The sequence below is a fragment of the Macrotis lagotis genome, chromosome 8, assembly GCF_037893015.1.
Source record: "Macrotis lagotis isolate mMagLag1 chromosome 8, bilby.v1.9.chrom.fasta, whole genome shotgun sequence".
Classification (NCBI taxonomy): Eukaryota; Metazoa; Chordata; class Mammalia; order Peramelemorphia; family Peramelidae; genus Macrotis; species Macrotis lagotis.
The window spans coordinates 176,936,926-176,953,070 of record NC_133665.1 but is presented as its reverse complement, the minus strand read 5'-3'; the positions used below and the strand labels follow the sequence as shown (position 1 = coordinate 176,953,070).

General features: G+C 37.1%; 1 protein-coding gene across 8 annotated transcripts in view; it reads left to right on the top strand.

Moving 5' to 3' along the window:
• The window catches only part of SLMAP (sarcolemma associated protein), a 141,318-nt gene that overhangs the window by 89,940 nt on the left and 35,233 nt on the right, over window positions 1–16,145 (top strand). For all 8 annotated transcript variants that reach the window (XM_074198887.1, XM_074198885.1, XM_074198891.1 and 5 more), the window contains one exon: window positions 14,561–14,620. In XM_074198887.1, the coding sequence (XP_074054988.1) occupies window positions 14,561–14,620 (60 nt within the window). The remainder of the gene's footprint in view (window positions 1–14,560; window positions 14,621–16,145) is intronic.

The window sequence follows — 16,145 nt, the reverse complement described above, 5'->3', positions numbered from 1 at the left end:
TTAATTTTATATAGTGAAAATCATCCATTTTTCAATTTGTCATGTTCTCTATTTCTTTGATCATGAATTTTTCCTCTTTCCATTGATCCAACAAGAGTATTTCTTGACCTCTTAATTGAAATTGCCTTTGTGTCTAAATCTGTACCCATTTTGACCCTATTTTGGTCAAATTTTGTGAGATATGGGTCTATACCTAGTTTTTGCCATACTATTTTCTAGTTTTCCCAACAGTTTTAGTTGAATAGTGTGTTCTTGTCCTAGAAGCTAGTGTCTTTTGGTTTGGTCAAAGAGTAGATTACTATAGTAGTTTACTACTGTTGATTTTGTACCTACTCTAACCTAATCCACTGGTCCATTATTGTATTTCTTAACCAATATCAGGCAGTTTTGGTGACTGCTGCTTTATAATATAGTTTTAGATCTGGTATAACTAGGCTACCTTCTTTTGCTTTTTTTTCCATCAATTTCCCTTGATATTCTTGACCTTTTGTAATGTCAGATGAATTTTGTTACTATTTTTTTCTAACATTGTAAAATAATTATTTGGGGAGAATTGTCATTTTTATTCTGTAAGCATGAGCAATTGATGTTTCTCCAAATGTTTAGATCTCCCTTTATTTTTGTGAAAAGTGTTTTGTAATTGTCTTCTTGTGGTTTCTTGGTTTATTTTGGGAGGTAGATTCCCAAGTGGTTTTTGTTGTCTACAGTTACTTAAATGGAATTTCCCTTTCTATCTCTTTCCCTTGGACTTTATTGTTCAGATATAGAAATGCTAATGATTTATCTTATATCTGCTACTTTGAAGTTGTTAATTGTTTCAAGTTGTTTTTACTTGATTTTCTATGGTTCTCTAAGTATACCATTATATTGTCTGCAAAGAGTGAAAGCTTGGCTTCCATATTGCCAATAATTCTAATTCCTTCAATTTCTTTTTCTTCTCTTATTGCTAAAGCTAACGTTTCTAATACCATATTGAATAATAGTGGTGACAGTGGGTATCCTTGTTTTTCATCCCTCATCTTACTGGAAATACTTCTAGTTTATCCCTTTTACAGATGTCTGTTGAGGATTTTAGGTAAATACTGCTTATTATAAGGAAAACTCCATTTATTCCTATGCTCTCTAGTGTTTTTTTTATAGGAATGGGTGTTGCATTTTGTCTTTTTCAACAGAAACATGCAATGGTGTTAAGCGACTTATCCAAGATCACACAGGTAGCGAAATAAATGTCTGAATTCGGATTTGAACTCAGGTCCTCTTGACTCCAGGGTTCATGCTTTAAACATAGGATTACCTAGCTGCCCTTATTTTCCTAATATTGAACTATCCTCATCTGCCTAGTATAAATCCTACAACTTATTGTAATCCCTTTGCTAAAGAATCCCCTCTCAGGAGGTAGACGAGAAGGACTAACTATGAGGAATTTAATGATATTGAACTGTTTGTATTCCTGCATGAGAAGAAGATAGTGATAACTCATGGACTTTCTCATTTATAAGTGCTGTTAGAAGGACTGTATATAGACAGGGCACAAGAAGGAGCAGAATATGATGGTATAATATAGTAAAAAGATGGAGTCAATGGGTAATAAAGAGAAGTACTGGGAGGAAGAGGAAGGAGAGAAAGAAGGAACTAAGATATTTCACATGAGAGTCAAGAAAAAGCTTTTCAATGGAGTGGAATGGGGGAAGGCAAGGGGGAATGAGTGAGCCTTCATTCGCATCAGAAATGGTGAGGAAATAATATACACGTTTAATAGGGTATAGAAATCTACCTTACCCTAGAAAAAAATGAGAAGAAAGGGATGGGATAAGGGGAAATAGGGGCAGGGAAGGGGGGGAATAGGTAATAGAAGAGAGGGAAGATTGTGAGAGAGGGTACTCAGGTACAGCACACTTCTGAACAGGGACAGGATGAAAGGAGAGAGTAGAATAAATCAGAATGGGGAGGAATAGAGTGGAGGGAAATATAGCTAGTAATAGCAACTGAGGGAAAAATATTGAAGCAACTTCTCTGGTAGACTTATGATAAAAAGGGCAACTCACCCCAGAAACAGAGTCACTGGAATCTGAACATAGACTGAAGTACATTTTTTTTTCTCTCTCACTATTCCTGAGGTTTCTCATCTTCTTGCGGGGGGTATGTTTACTTTTATAACAAAATTATTTTAATAATATAAAATAAATAAACCAAAATTTTTTTTAAAAAGAATAATATTTTTAAAAAAAGAATCCCCTCTCAGCCTCTTATTTTAGTTTTGATTCTGTTCTTGTTGGCACATTCTTGCCACCATTTTCAGAATAGGACTGGGCTACTTTGAAGGATGATTCATGAGTTAATCAGTGTGGATATCTTTCCCCCAGGATTCAACCACATTCATTTTTCATGAGTTTTTAAGGCCAAAAATGTTGTCACTAGCTCCTCTACATTTAACCAGCCTGGTTCTTGGACAGCAGTACAGAAGTAGTTGGATCTACAGGTGAAGCCTTATTTCAGCCTGATAGGCTATCCTGAGTCCATCACTCACAATCTTCCCTCTCTTCTATCACCTATCTCCCCCCACCCCCTTTCCCTGCTCTTATTTCCCCTTATCCCATCCCTTTCTTCTCATTTTTTTCTAAGGTAAGAGAGATTTCTATACCCTATTAAGTGTGTATGTTATTTTTTCTCTCAGCCATTTCTGATGAGAATGAAGGCTCACTCATTCTCCCTTGCCTTCCCCCTTTTCCTCTCCATTGAAAAAGCTTTTTTTTGATTCTTATGTGAAATATCTTAGCTCCTTCTTGCTCTCCTTTCTCTTCCTCCCATTGACCTTCTAGAATCCAGGCTCACTGGATTGCCAGTAAACATATGGGGATTTTAAAAGTAGTCACAGAGTCAGTAAATTGCTGGACTGAAGTCAAGAGTACCTATGTCAAAAACTGCCTTTGATCTTTACTATCTGAGCGACCACATGCAAATTATTTAACCTTTCTGTGTCTTTTTCTTCAACTGTAAAATGGGGAAGATAGCAATATCTAGAGTTGTAGCTTCACCCTTGTTTTAAGCCTTCAGGGGGAGAGTGTCTGTGAAATGTGGTGGGTTTTGTGAGCTCATAGACCATTGAGATCATGCTTTACTACTAGTTTGTCTTCATGTTTCGGTCTAAACTTTGTATCATCATACTTTTCATTCAGTTCGAACAATTTGTGGGTTTTTGTGTTGAGTTCATTTGAAAATGAGAGTTGAACAATGAATTTGGTATGGAAAGCATGGGTGATTAGACCTTATGTGTGGTTTGTAGCGACTGTATCATCAAGGATAAGTAAACGGGGCTGTGTCAGAAGCTTCAAGTTGTTTAACCAAATATTACTAGGAAATGGGTAGTTAACTAATAAAATCAGGTTGGAATATTTGGAGACTTAGGAACATTGTTTTATACTTCAGGTTCTGAAATTGGAGATAATGGAGGGTAAAACTTTTGGGTCCATATCAACCATTGACATCACCCTTGCTTCTTAGATGGTATTGTTTGCTGTGTAATTTTAACTCAATGAAGTAATTAATGTACTCTGAGTACATCCCATGTTGAAGTAGTGAGATCCTTTGATCTGCATTTGTCCTTCTGTACAACTTAATTTTGAAAGCATATTTTGTGCTTGTAGTATTTGTTCTTCCATTTTATTGAGTTAACATACGGAAAAGAAGTAGGGGAGTAGAGGGAAAAGAGGACTCCCTTAGCAAAGTGATATTACCAACTTCTTTATTGATGTCCTTTGGCTGAATCAGATTCCTGTGTGAGCAGAAATGTTGTTAGATCAGTATTTTCATTGATGGGTTCACTCATCCATCCATGTCTCCCTGTCCTAGGTGACTCTGCTCACCGAATTCCCATAAATTTTCTGCAGTAAGTATATTCAACTTTGTTCCAGATAAAGATAATACTTAACAGAATCTTTCTTTGAGATGGAAAAATATAACTAGATTATTTTCCCCTCAGTCTGACTCCTCCATCAGCAGTTATCTCTTTGAGATCTGGGTCTGATTGTTCCTTTGGCGGGGGGGCAGAACTGGATAGAGCTAGACAGGTGTTCATTGCACGCTTTCTGAGCTCGACTGTCTGCTAAGCCAACCATCTATGTGTAGTTTTCCACCTCTTTCCCAGACATTCATGTTGTTACTGATTTCTTGCTTTTGTTTTTAAATTATCTACATTTTCTTTGGTATTTCTTCCTCAGGTATCCCTTAAAACAAAAACCTTTTTTAAATTATGGGAAAAAAAGAAAAGTTATGAGAGCCAATTTGGTACATCAAAAAAAAATTATACCTCATATGTGGTGCTTTTCTGCAAAGGAGGGTGTGGAGACTTGTTTTTAAATCTGATTGTTTGAATATTCATTCTGTTTCATTGCTGTGGTCTTTTCCTGTTACTCTTTACTTCACTTTGTATCAGCTTATTGGCTCATATCAGTCTTTGCATGGTCTCTTATAGTTCAGTAACACAATGTTATAGTCCTATATGACAGTTTGTGTGGCCATTTCCCAATGTGTCTCTACTTCCTTTGTTCCTAGTTCTTTGCTGTCACAAAGAAAAAAATTAAGTTACAAATGTATTGTTTACAGAGCCTTTAATTTTGTCATTGACTTGCCAAGGGGATAGCAGTAGAATCTCTGGGTCAAAATGGCCATTTTATTCATTGTATTTGTGTAATTCCCAATTGCTTTCCAGAATAATGTGGTTGTATTAATTCACTGCTCTCTCAACAGAGCCTTAGAGTACTTGTTTGTCCACAATTCCCTCCAGCATGAACTATTCCCAGATTGGTGAATTAGGTGGGTTGTTGTGGTGTGAGTTACTCATATTATTAGTGACAAGAATTTGAATTTCTTGTTTTGAGAATTGTTTTTATCCTTTGAATGCTATAGCTCTATCTCCTGCTTCTCTTCCCTTTTCATGCTTACAACCATTTTTACCTTCCTTCTGGTCCTAACTATGTTACTGCCCTCTGAAGGAACTTGTTGACTTGGATTCAAAACTTAACTTCTGCCCTTTTTCTTGTCTTCCCTGGGCTCAATTTTCTTACCTGGGAAACTGGATAAAGCAATCCTCTTCAGTTTCAAATCTGTGATAAAAGACAAATACTGGGTTCTCCTCCACCCTTCTAGCCTTTTTACTTTCTAATTCAAGCCAGCACATGGCAGACATGTAATAAAGGCTCATGTTAAGAGCACTGGATTCTTTTTGGTTTTTGCAGGGCAGTGGGGTTAAGTGGCTTGCCCAAAGTCACACAGCCAGGTAATTATTAAGTGTCTGCGGTCGGATTTGAACTCGGGTACTCCTGACTCCAGGGCCGATGCTCTATTCACTGTGCCACCTAGCTGCCCCCCCTTGGATTCATTCTTAAAAAAACTATATCTTCAGTTTCATTCATAGTCATCTCCTGCTCTGCCTTGGCTCATTTTCTTTGTTTCCTCCATTGCTCAAAAATGCCATTCTTTAGTCATGTCTTTGCATGAAATCACTTAAAAATTGAAGGTATACCATTGGCTCTCTTGTTAGAGGTCTTTCTACCTTAGGGGGCAATGAAGGGCATTTTCTACCCCACCAAAACCTTCCAAAATTCCAAAATTCCTTCCATTCCTCATGAAGTATCAGAGAAGTGCTTATGTGGATTAGTTGTATTTGTGCAACTATCTAAAATAAATGAAAATAAATGAATAGAAAAGCATTCATATTCAATTTGTCTGTTTTGGTATTTATCCTTTTTAAGTAATGATTTAATACTTCTGTAGAACAAGCTGAATGCTTGAAGAAATGAGGAAAATCATTTGACAGGTTAACAAATGAGAAGACTTCATTTTAAGTTGACTGGGGAAAAAAGGAAAAGGGTTTTTTTTATGTCACTCATAGTTTTTCTTAAGTATACATGTTCATGCTTACGAAAAATAAGTAGTTTGAAATAAAATTGTTGATAGGTTCCCTTGAAAATTAATTTGGCATTAATTTTAAAAAAGAAAAAAGTTCCTGTAGGATTAAATTATCTAACATGAAGCCACAACTGTTCCGCAATGAATATTTCATTATGCTTCAAATGAGTTATTAAGAGTTTCTTTTGGGAGAGGTTTTGCAAGACATTGGGTTAAGTTCGTTAAATGACTTGCCCAAAGTCTCACAGCTAAGTAATTATAAGTATCTGAGGCTGGATTTGAATTCAAGTCCTCCTGGTTCCAGGTACTCTAACCATTGGGTCACCTAGCTGCCCCCAGTTAACAAGGTTTTTTTTTTTTAAGTAAAAAAAAAGAAAATAATTTGACTAAAGATAAAAACTACAGCTTTAGAGCTTATGAGTCAAAAAAAAGAGAAATAAGTTTACAACTCACTACCAGGACAGAGTAATCTTAATCTAATTCCTTTCTCAATCATCTTCTTCATTCCATAAAAAAATCAAACTTTTTTTCTTGACAATAGCAACCTACAAATGTAGAAAAGATAGCTAGCTAGCTTTGTTGTCAATTCTAAGAGGCAACAACAAAACCCATGCTTAAAGGGCTTTCTTTCTTTATTAGAGCAATTTCTTTCAAAGAGTGTGGGGCCTACTTTCCTGGAAAATGCAAGTAGTGAGGAAACCAACAACTGCCCTCCTCTAAGAAAAGAGAAGCTGATTGAGAAATATGCTCCAGGCTATGATATTTCTAGATAGCCAGGGCCAGGATAGGTAAATGTCCTCTACCTGGCTGTGCCTTACGGATTAGAGTAGCCTGGTGATTTTATATTAAAAAACCTCATGAGACTTAGTATAGATCTATGTTTAGCATAGTTTCTCAGGTAGAGCATAATATGAGATTGCTTTTCCAGGAAAGTAGAAACAACAGGCTCCTGTGGTCTGGCATTGTGGATGATGCTGGAGGTGACATTGGGTATGTATTCTGAAGGGAACTCCTAAGAATCATCAGGATCATAGATCAGACTCCAGAGTCCATGGAAACTGGGCAGTGGAGAGGGCTGATCATTTGATATTTGTTAGTTTAGCCCAAGTTAATTATAAACTTGATTTTGGAAAAGGCACTTTCTCCCATAATTTTCCAGCCTTTCCAATTTTGGTCCTGATATTTTTATTCTTTTGAGGGTTGAAAAACTCCTGTAGATGAACTTCTTCCCCTCCCTAGACGTCTAGATCCTTAGGTGTCACCATAAGACAGAGGAAAGTTACCTCATCATAGGCTACCCCCTTTGGGAACTTGTCCTGGGTGCCTCGTCTCTTGCATAGACAGAACTTTATCATCTCACCACTGAATACTGTGTTGAACTGTGGGAATTGGCAAGGACTCCTTTTCTTTTCTCTTTTTCTTTCTTTTTCTGCACCAAATAGAATGTCATGCCCATGGTGAGACTTAAGATTTGGTTTGGACTGGAATGGATTGCATAGAATCGATATACTTTCATCATGAAAAACATGACCCTCTCTGTTCTAGATAAGCTTATTGAAGTCATGTTCAGTGAAGGACAGTTGAATTAGTTTTTAAAAAAATAATCAAATTTTAATTCATGACTAAAGTTCCAAATTTGATAAAGATAAAGCATAGTTTATTTTTGAAAAATGTATTTGACTACTTAATTATTTAAAATATGTATTGTAAGCATTTTAGCTACTAAGATTATTGAATTACTATAGAAACTTTACAAGAAGTTTATTTCTTTAAGCCAGTTAATATTCCAGACATTGTGCAGGGTATTGCAAACATACAAAGATCAAGGAGCTGCTGTTAATATATAATGAGAATAAAGTCACCAAACAGGGAGTGAAGTCATTAGCACCTGGGGGATGATATATTCCCCAAATGAACTTTGTTTTGTGATTTCTGTTTTCAGCGACTAGGAATGGCCTAGAGAAGGGAATGTATTTAGGAAGGAGGTAAGACAGTCTGTGTTTGTTGAATTGAATCGAATTTTATATTTAATAAAGATGATCTTCATAGGCATTCTTAACTTACAGAATATCTCCTGGAATGTAGAGCTTTGAGGCTTCCTGTTGTCTCTGGGATAAAGGATTAGCTGCTCTGTTTCACTCGAAACCCGGGAGGACTTGGTGGCCTCAACCTGACTTCTGGCCTAATTGGGTGCCCTCTCCCACCCTCTGCAATCCAACCAGATTGGCATGTGCACTCTGTTTCCCAAATTCCCTCTCTCTGCAGGCCTTTGCACTGGATGCCCCTGGGGTCCCAGAATATCTTCCTTCTCTAGAGGGTCCCACTCGGAGTGTCCCTCTTTTCCTTTCAGATGTAGCTTCTCTTTATATTTATGCTGGTGTATTTTACCACGAGTGCTTATCTCTTCCATTAGAACATAAAGCCTTGTATAAAGAGCAGTTGCTTCATTGTTTATCCTTGTAGCATCCCAGTATCTAGCCCAGACATTAGGCTCTTAATAATCTTGTATTAATGCATTATCCTTCAGTCCCATTAACAGGATTGTGCACAGTATGGAAATGGGATTGGGAGTGAAAGGGCCTAGGGTGTTATTGATTATAGGGAGCTCTTATGAAGTGCCTACAGGTAAGGCACCATGCCAAGTGTTGGGGACACACCAAGAAACCAAAGAGCTCCCAAATAGATACAGACAAGCTGCTACAGGATATTGGAAGACACAGAAGAACTTTCTGCAGACTTAATGGAGGCCAGAGAGGTCAACATGTGAAGATGGGCACAGAGCATTCCAGGCATAGAGTGTAACCAGGAAAAATGCCTAACTCAACTCTCAGAGAGGAGGTGTCTCAGTTGTGGACCAGCCAGGAAGTAGTCTTTTTGGATCGAATGGTATGTGACAGGGAATGAGATATTAGAAGCAGGTTATGGAGGACTCTTGAGTGCTCCTGGAGCTGATGGAGTTCACTGAGGAGAGTGGGATGTGATTGGACCTGTGTTTTAGGAAAATCACTTTAGGAACTGAATAGAGACTGGATTGGCATGGAGAGAGCCTTGAGGCAAGGTAACCCAACAATTGCTTTGCAGTAATCCAGGAGTGAGAAGACGAAGACTTGTACTAGGGTGAAAGTGTCAGAGGAGAAAGGGGGGGGTACCTGTGAGAGATGTTGCAAAGATTAAAATCAACAGGCCTTGGCAAACAACTGGCTATGGGGCATAAGAAAGGAGGAGACCAGCATGACCCCTAGGTTGTGAGCATAGCATTGCCCTCTAGAGTGATGGGAAGGTTAGGAAGTGGGAAGAGTGTGGGGAAAAATAATGAGGTCTGCTTTGGAAAGATTGAGTTGAAGCTGTTTGCTAGGCTTCCTAGAGGTCAGCAAAGAGGTTGGCGCAGGAAAGTCAGATTTGAGAACATCAGCAAATGTCCTTATTACTACTACTACTACCAATGCCACCACCATTATCATCACTATCCCCACTATCCCCACTACTAATACAAAAACTACAACAATAAAGAAGTCCCTCAATCATAAACTTAAAAATTAGATGAAATCTTAGTCCATCAAGTTCACTTCCCTCATTTTCCAGATGAAGAAACAGAATGAGGGAGGTTAAGTGCATTCCCTAGATTAACACAGCTAATAAATCTTGAACAAGATTTTAATTCAAATTTTCCGAATTCCAAGCCCAAATTAATCAAAGTTTGTCAGGGTGATTTGTAATAGAGGTTTTTTTTTTTTTTTTAGATTTTTTCAAGGCAATGGGGTTAAGTGGCTTGCCCAAGGCCACACAGCTAGTGAGGTCAGATTTGAACTCAGGTCCTCCTGACTCCAGGGCCAGTGCTCTATCCATTGCACCACCTAGCCGCCCCGTAATAGTTCTTAAAGGGATTGTATTCATGGACAAACAAAACTATATGTTCCTTACCCTGACAACCTTTGGAAGCCCACAGGAAAAGTGGTCCATAAAGAACACATATCTTGTCATCAGTCATTTTAATAATAATTTCTATCCCAGTAGCCCTGTTATCTAAGGAAAGAAGAGCACTTTTAGGACACTAACTCATTAGCATCTCTAGCACCGCTAAGAAACCAGATAGATAAATCTTCATTTCTCTTGGAGGACAAATTGTCCCCACAATAGTGGAGTAAGAATTAGAGTTGGACAACTGTTGCCATGGGCAGAGCCATGTAACTAGGACAGGACAGCTGGGGCACTGGCCCAGGGTATCAAAATTTAGAGAGTAAAAGCAATCCATAAACTCCTTTAGCAAACCTAGGAACAACTTAATTTAGCACTATGGGAGATGCTGCTGCCATCATCCAACGAAGTGGATTAGAGGGAGAAGCAGGACCCAGGACAACCCTGAGGGACACTCTCGGATAGAAGCTGGAATCTTGAGGAGGATCCAACAGAGGAGGCAGAGAGAGGGAGGGAGGGGAACCAGGAAAGACCATTGTCAAGAAAACCCAGAGAAGAATCTCCAGGAGGATAGGGCAACCCAGCGGGGTCAAAGGCTGCAGAGAGAGGCAGAGGACAGCAAGGATGCAAGTGGACTCCTTTTCTGCCTAGAATGACCCTGAAAAAAGCCTCCTTACTGTGTTCTGCCTTGGCTCTCCCTGCTCAGTGTGTTGTTTGCTACAATGAAACTTGAATTTCAAGTCTAAACTGTAGAAGGGAAATAATGTTAAAACTGTGATGTAGTAACTTATGAAGACTGCCAGGCTAAGTACCTTGTGGAAATGGAGAGATCTGGCTGCAATAGGAAATAGAGTTTTAAAGAGAGTCAGAACTGAATAGGAGCAGGCAGAGACTGCCAACCTGAAGATTGGGTTAAGGGACTAGCATACTGCTCAATGTCTAATTGACAGTCAGTGTCCTTTCTTCAAAATGAGGCGTTGAAGAATGATAATTGCTATTCTTACAATTAATTTGTGGAGTCAAAATGTAATTTAATCATTGTTTTAAAGTTGTTGAATTTGTTACAGCTAACTTGTCTCTATCTTGTTTGAAGACAGGGATTGTTTGGATCTTTTTTTGGATTCTTAGCACCCTGTTACATGGTAGGCTCTTAACAACTGCTCCATAACTTCTTTTCATTTTACAACCATGTGTCAATACAGGAAGACTATTGACTTAGGAGAGTTGATGGACATTAATTAAAATTCTGTGTGAAATTTTTATAATGGTTATTTGCATGCTTTCCTTCATCCATTTCCTGTTTTTTTTCAGCTCATTAATTTCTTTGTAGTAGATCAAGATGGAATTATTTTAAATCACCCAATTTTTTCTCATTTTTATTCTTTTAGATTAGCATTCTGCTCTTTGCTCTACTTACTCAGTAATTGAACTATGCAGAGTAGCATATAAGCCATGTTGCAAAAGAAGACAAACCAAAAAAACCCAAGAAAGTTTTTAAAAAGCATGCTTCAGTCTGCATTTAGAGTTCATCATTTCTTTCTTTCTTTTTCTTCATAGGTCCTTTGGAATTGTCTCGATCAGATTAGCTAAGTCTTTCATAGTTGATCATAACACAATAATTTATGTTTAAGTAAATTTTGTTTAAGTCTTCCCTGTTTTTTTCTGAAATCATCCTGCTTGTTATTATTTATAGCAGAATAGTATCCATCACAATTGTATACTAAAACTTGTTCAGCCATTCTCTCAATTTCCAGCTGACGTTTCTTTTTCTGTTGAGGACCCTGAAATTCTTCTAGTCATTCATATTTGCAACCTTGGAGTCATGTCAACTTACACTCAACCTTGATGTCTAATCAGTTGGCATCTCTGGTTTTCCTCCTAACATATCTTTATTTGTTTAGGTCTTTTATATTGTTGCAGTAATCACATTTTTCATTTCTATTGTTCATCCTTCACAGAGAGTCCATGACATGTCAAACCATGTCACCCCCTGCTCTAGAAGCTTCATTAAAAGTCCTTTCAATCTGGCACAAGTCTAGCTAGATGAATCTTATTTCTGTTAATGCACTCTGCAGGCTTGTCAGATTGGTCTGTGTGCAGATGCAGATACTTGACATCCCACCACTTATCTCAGTGGCTTTACACAGACTATCCTTCATCTCCATAGTGCCCTTCCTCTTGTTTTTGTTTCTTGGAACCCCTGACTCTCTTCGAGGCTTAGCTCAAGAACTTCCTTCAAAAGGATTTTCCTTCATCTTTTCAATTATTAGATTTTTCTCTTACTGCCCCCCTCTCATGACTGTTATTTGCAGAATTGCTCACCTTTATTTGTTTACTTCTTAAGAGAAAAGACTCTTGTTCTTGAATTTTATCTTAAGTACCCAGCAAAATGTGTACCACATAGAATGTGCTTAAGACATGCCTTTTGGTTGGTTGGTGCTCCATTTCTAGTAGTTCCTTGTTAACACTTCTTTCACCTATTCTCCCCACTCACAGAGATTCTAACCTTGTTCAGATCTTCATGAATATTCATTCAAACTCTTATAACTGCCTTCTCTTTGTTTTTGTGCTTCTAGTCTCTCATCTCTCTATTCTCACACTCTCCCTGCATCCATCAGTTCTTTCTCTGGAGATGGGCAGCTTTTTTCATCATGGGACCTGTATTGATCAGAGTAGCCAAGTCATCATTCACAATTGCTCGTCCTGACAATGCTGCTCCTGTGAACATGGTACTACTGATCCTGCTCACTTAGCTATTCATGGGTGGTCCTTCAGTCCCTCAGGACCAGCTCTTCTCATGAGTAGCTCCTCCTGAGTCCTTCAGAATTTGAAACCTTATGAGGTCTTTGACAAGTGATCACCTTCTTATACTAAAAAGTTAAAATGCTTAGTTTATTAAAAATTCCCTGGTAGAGAAATGGATTGAATATTTTTTCAGTTCTTAAAGTGTAGCTCCTGCCATTACAAGTTATCTTCTCATATTTTTATATTGACATTTTACATACCCACTTTTATTTTGCAATTCAAAAATTTAACTTTAAGAATGAAATGTGAATGATGAATAAGATAGAGGCAGGCTTGGTGTCATGAAGACTTGAATTTTGGGCTCAATTCTACATTCTCAATGCTACAAGTGACTGAGGCTCCTGGGGACCCCTGGGTAATGATTGCCCCAGGCAGCTCTGAAAATGTGAGCTGTACAAGCTGCAGGTAGTAATCTCCATGGGTGGAGGAAGTTTTTCCTTGGCCAGTGAAATTACTGACCTAAATTCATCAAGGGCTCACTAAAAGTCAAGTCATTGTGCTAGGCCCTGCCCACTGGTGTATAGGCTTGGGGTTGAGAGTGCACGCTACACATAAATATATAGATGAAGATAATTTCATTAAGAACAGCACACCTAACAATTAGGGGAATGCCTGAACCCTAAGGGAAGCCCTGGATTCTGAGAGGATCTCTCCTCTTAGGAATAGGCCATTTGGGAAAATCTTTGCGGGGTCTCGTAGGCTTTTCAGGGATCCAAAGGCATATAATACAAATGAAAATAGACTAGATCCAGACTAATATCATGGAAATGACAGGTAGAAAAATATCAGGGCTTAACTAAAGGCTCCTGAGCAGACAAGTGATGATACCATATACGCTTTAGGAAGCTCTCTGGGGCAACTCTGTAGAAGATGGTTTTAAGGAGGCATGGGTATTATCCCAGGTAGGAGGTATTGAAAGCCTGAACTAGCATGGTTGTAGATGTGCAGAGAAAAGCCACTGGATGTGACTACAGATTTGGAGGTGTGAGTGTTGAGAGGGAAAAGAGCAGTCAGATGGCAGGCCTAGATGAGCAGATGGATGGGTCTATGCTACCAACGACACCAGTAGGTTTAGAGTGGAGGGTTGGTTCCTAAAGAATAGGAGAAAAGATATTTTGCATATGTTATTTTCTTTGAAAAAAATTATATTACAAACATTCTGAATAGCCTGAATTTGAAATTTCATTCCCTCTTCATGTTACTTTGTCCAATGTACGAATTTGTGTACAAATACAGCAACTAAAAATTTTCTGTTGAAATAATTTTGTTTATATAGAAAAGAATTATGCCTTTGGAGAGATTCTGATATATAAAAATCTGATCTTAAAAATGAGCAGGTTGTTTCCTTTATAAAAACAAAATGACAGAAATGTGCTTAATAAAGATTCATCTCTTTTTATTTTATTTTATTTTATTATTTTTGGATAACCATCTTCCCTTACAAATCCAGTTAACTTGGACAATGATGACTTTCATTTAGGTATTGGAGAAAGTGGAACAAGTATAACCTATTTAATCTTAGCTTATTGGCACTGAGCTTTTTCACTTTAGAGACCTTTTTTGGAAATATTCTTTCGTTAAACGTAATGTCTTTAAATTTATTCTTAAGCTCTTTAAAAAGCAACTGATAAAAAGGCACCCTATTAGTCACCTCCCTAGACTCTTTTAATCTAGTGGAAAGCCAGTAAAGAGGAGAAAAAAAGCAAAGAGAATATTTCAAAATGTTTTTACCTCCTGTGTTTTGAACTAGAGGGCAAATGCTTGGTCATTGTCTAAATTGCTTTGCCAGCTAAGAGTTTTTGTTTGAGCTTGGTAATAAGTATGAGTAATAGTATCAGCTTTAAATTTGGTCATGGAATGTGAACTGCATAGCTGTGGACAGAAAGGCTTGCTCAATTTGAGCTTGGATGGTAACATTTATTTTCTTTGGCAGACAAGCTCATAGACGAGGGGCATCTAACCAAAGTGGTTGAAGAAACAAAGCTTTCAAAAGGTGAGAATTTTTGTTTTCGTTTTTCTTAATTTTTGAAAGTTCTCTAATAGTACAATAATTGCATAGATTCTGAAGTTCTTGCACTGTCTTTAACTCATTTTTGATTTCAAACAGGTTATTAAAGTAACATGAGCTAATGAAAAGCATATATCAAGTTCCTACATGAATCGACATTAGGATAATCTTTCTTTTGAAGCTTAGTTATTTCTTTTTCCACAAAAATTTGTGTATGTACTTTATTAACTAATTGTTTCCAAAATAATTTGTTGTACTTGAGTTAACCACTAAAGCTCTAGAATTTCTTGCTTTGAACTCACTATGAAATTTCATCAGCCTTTGTCTGGTTCTCTTTGTGCTTCAGATTAGAACCTTCATTTTTAGCCCATGACTATAAAGTCCTTTGGCTCTTTGAGCCCAAATCATGATGAAATTAATTATATTATGATTTATAGGAAAATATGCTTAATGGAATTATACTTGTAAACTTATCAAATTGCTCAATGTAATGGTAATGGAAGGGACGGGACCGAGATAGAGAAATGTGAACCTCAAACTCTTAAAAAAATTAATGTTGGAAACTATCTTTATATACAGTTGAAAAAAAAGAATAAAAATCTAAAATAAATTTAACTATTATATGCTAATAGGAAGAAAAATTGTCCTAATTTAAGATCTTATTTTTAAAATGTTAGTTCATTTAAAATACTAATGCTTTTTTTTAGGGATAAATACTTAAAAGTTGATTTTTATTTCAAATATGTGGCCTTTTTTTTTTCTTAACTTTTTATAAACAAGTGATGCCATATTTGGGAAAAGAATGCATATGGCCCTTGTACCTAACATCATGCTGGCATACAAGGCTTGGATTTCAGAATAGTGAACTATTTTTAGCATATATGGTAGTTTATTTCCTCTTGATGGGTAATGAGAACAGATTTTAAAATAGCCTTTACTTCATCTTCTTAAAAGTTACTGAAGTTAAATTTGTTTGAAAGCCTAACACTTTAACAAGAAAGGACAAACCTGATTGAACAAATCTTCAGGAAAAATATCCTGCTGCTTAATTTTTTGACATGATAGTTGCAATGAGTGATTTGAAGTATGCTTTTGACTCGTTATCAAAAACAATGAACACAGCCTTAAGAATAAAGATTTTTTAAAAAAATGTATAGAAACTCTTACCAGATTTCAGAATTTGACTAACATAGATTGATAGAAAGTAAAAATGAAAATTCAATGTAAAGTGTTAGTGGGCTAGAAATTCACACTGTTGACCTGTTGTTTAACTTTCTTATAAATCTTGAATCTGAAAGTCTGTGCTCATCTGCATCCTAGAATCAGCATCTTGGATATTCCTTTCTAGTTGAAAAGAATTTAATTGTATATTCCATGCCCAACATTGAAAATACTTAGAAGTCCTTTTAATTATGCAAAATTTTACTATTAGCAGGTCACAAAGTCTTTGAGGTTATGGATTGTTGCTTTTCTTCCCATCCCCGTGATTCTAAGATGCAAGTGCTGTTAT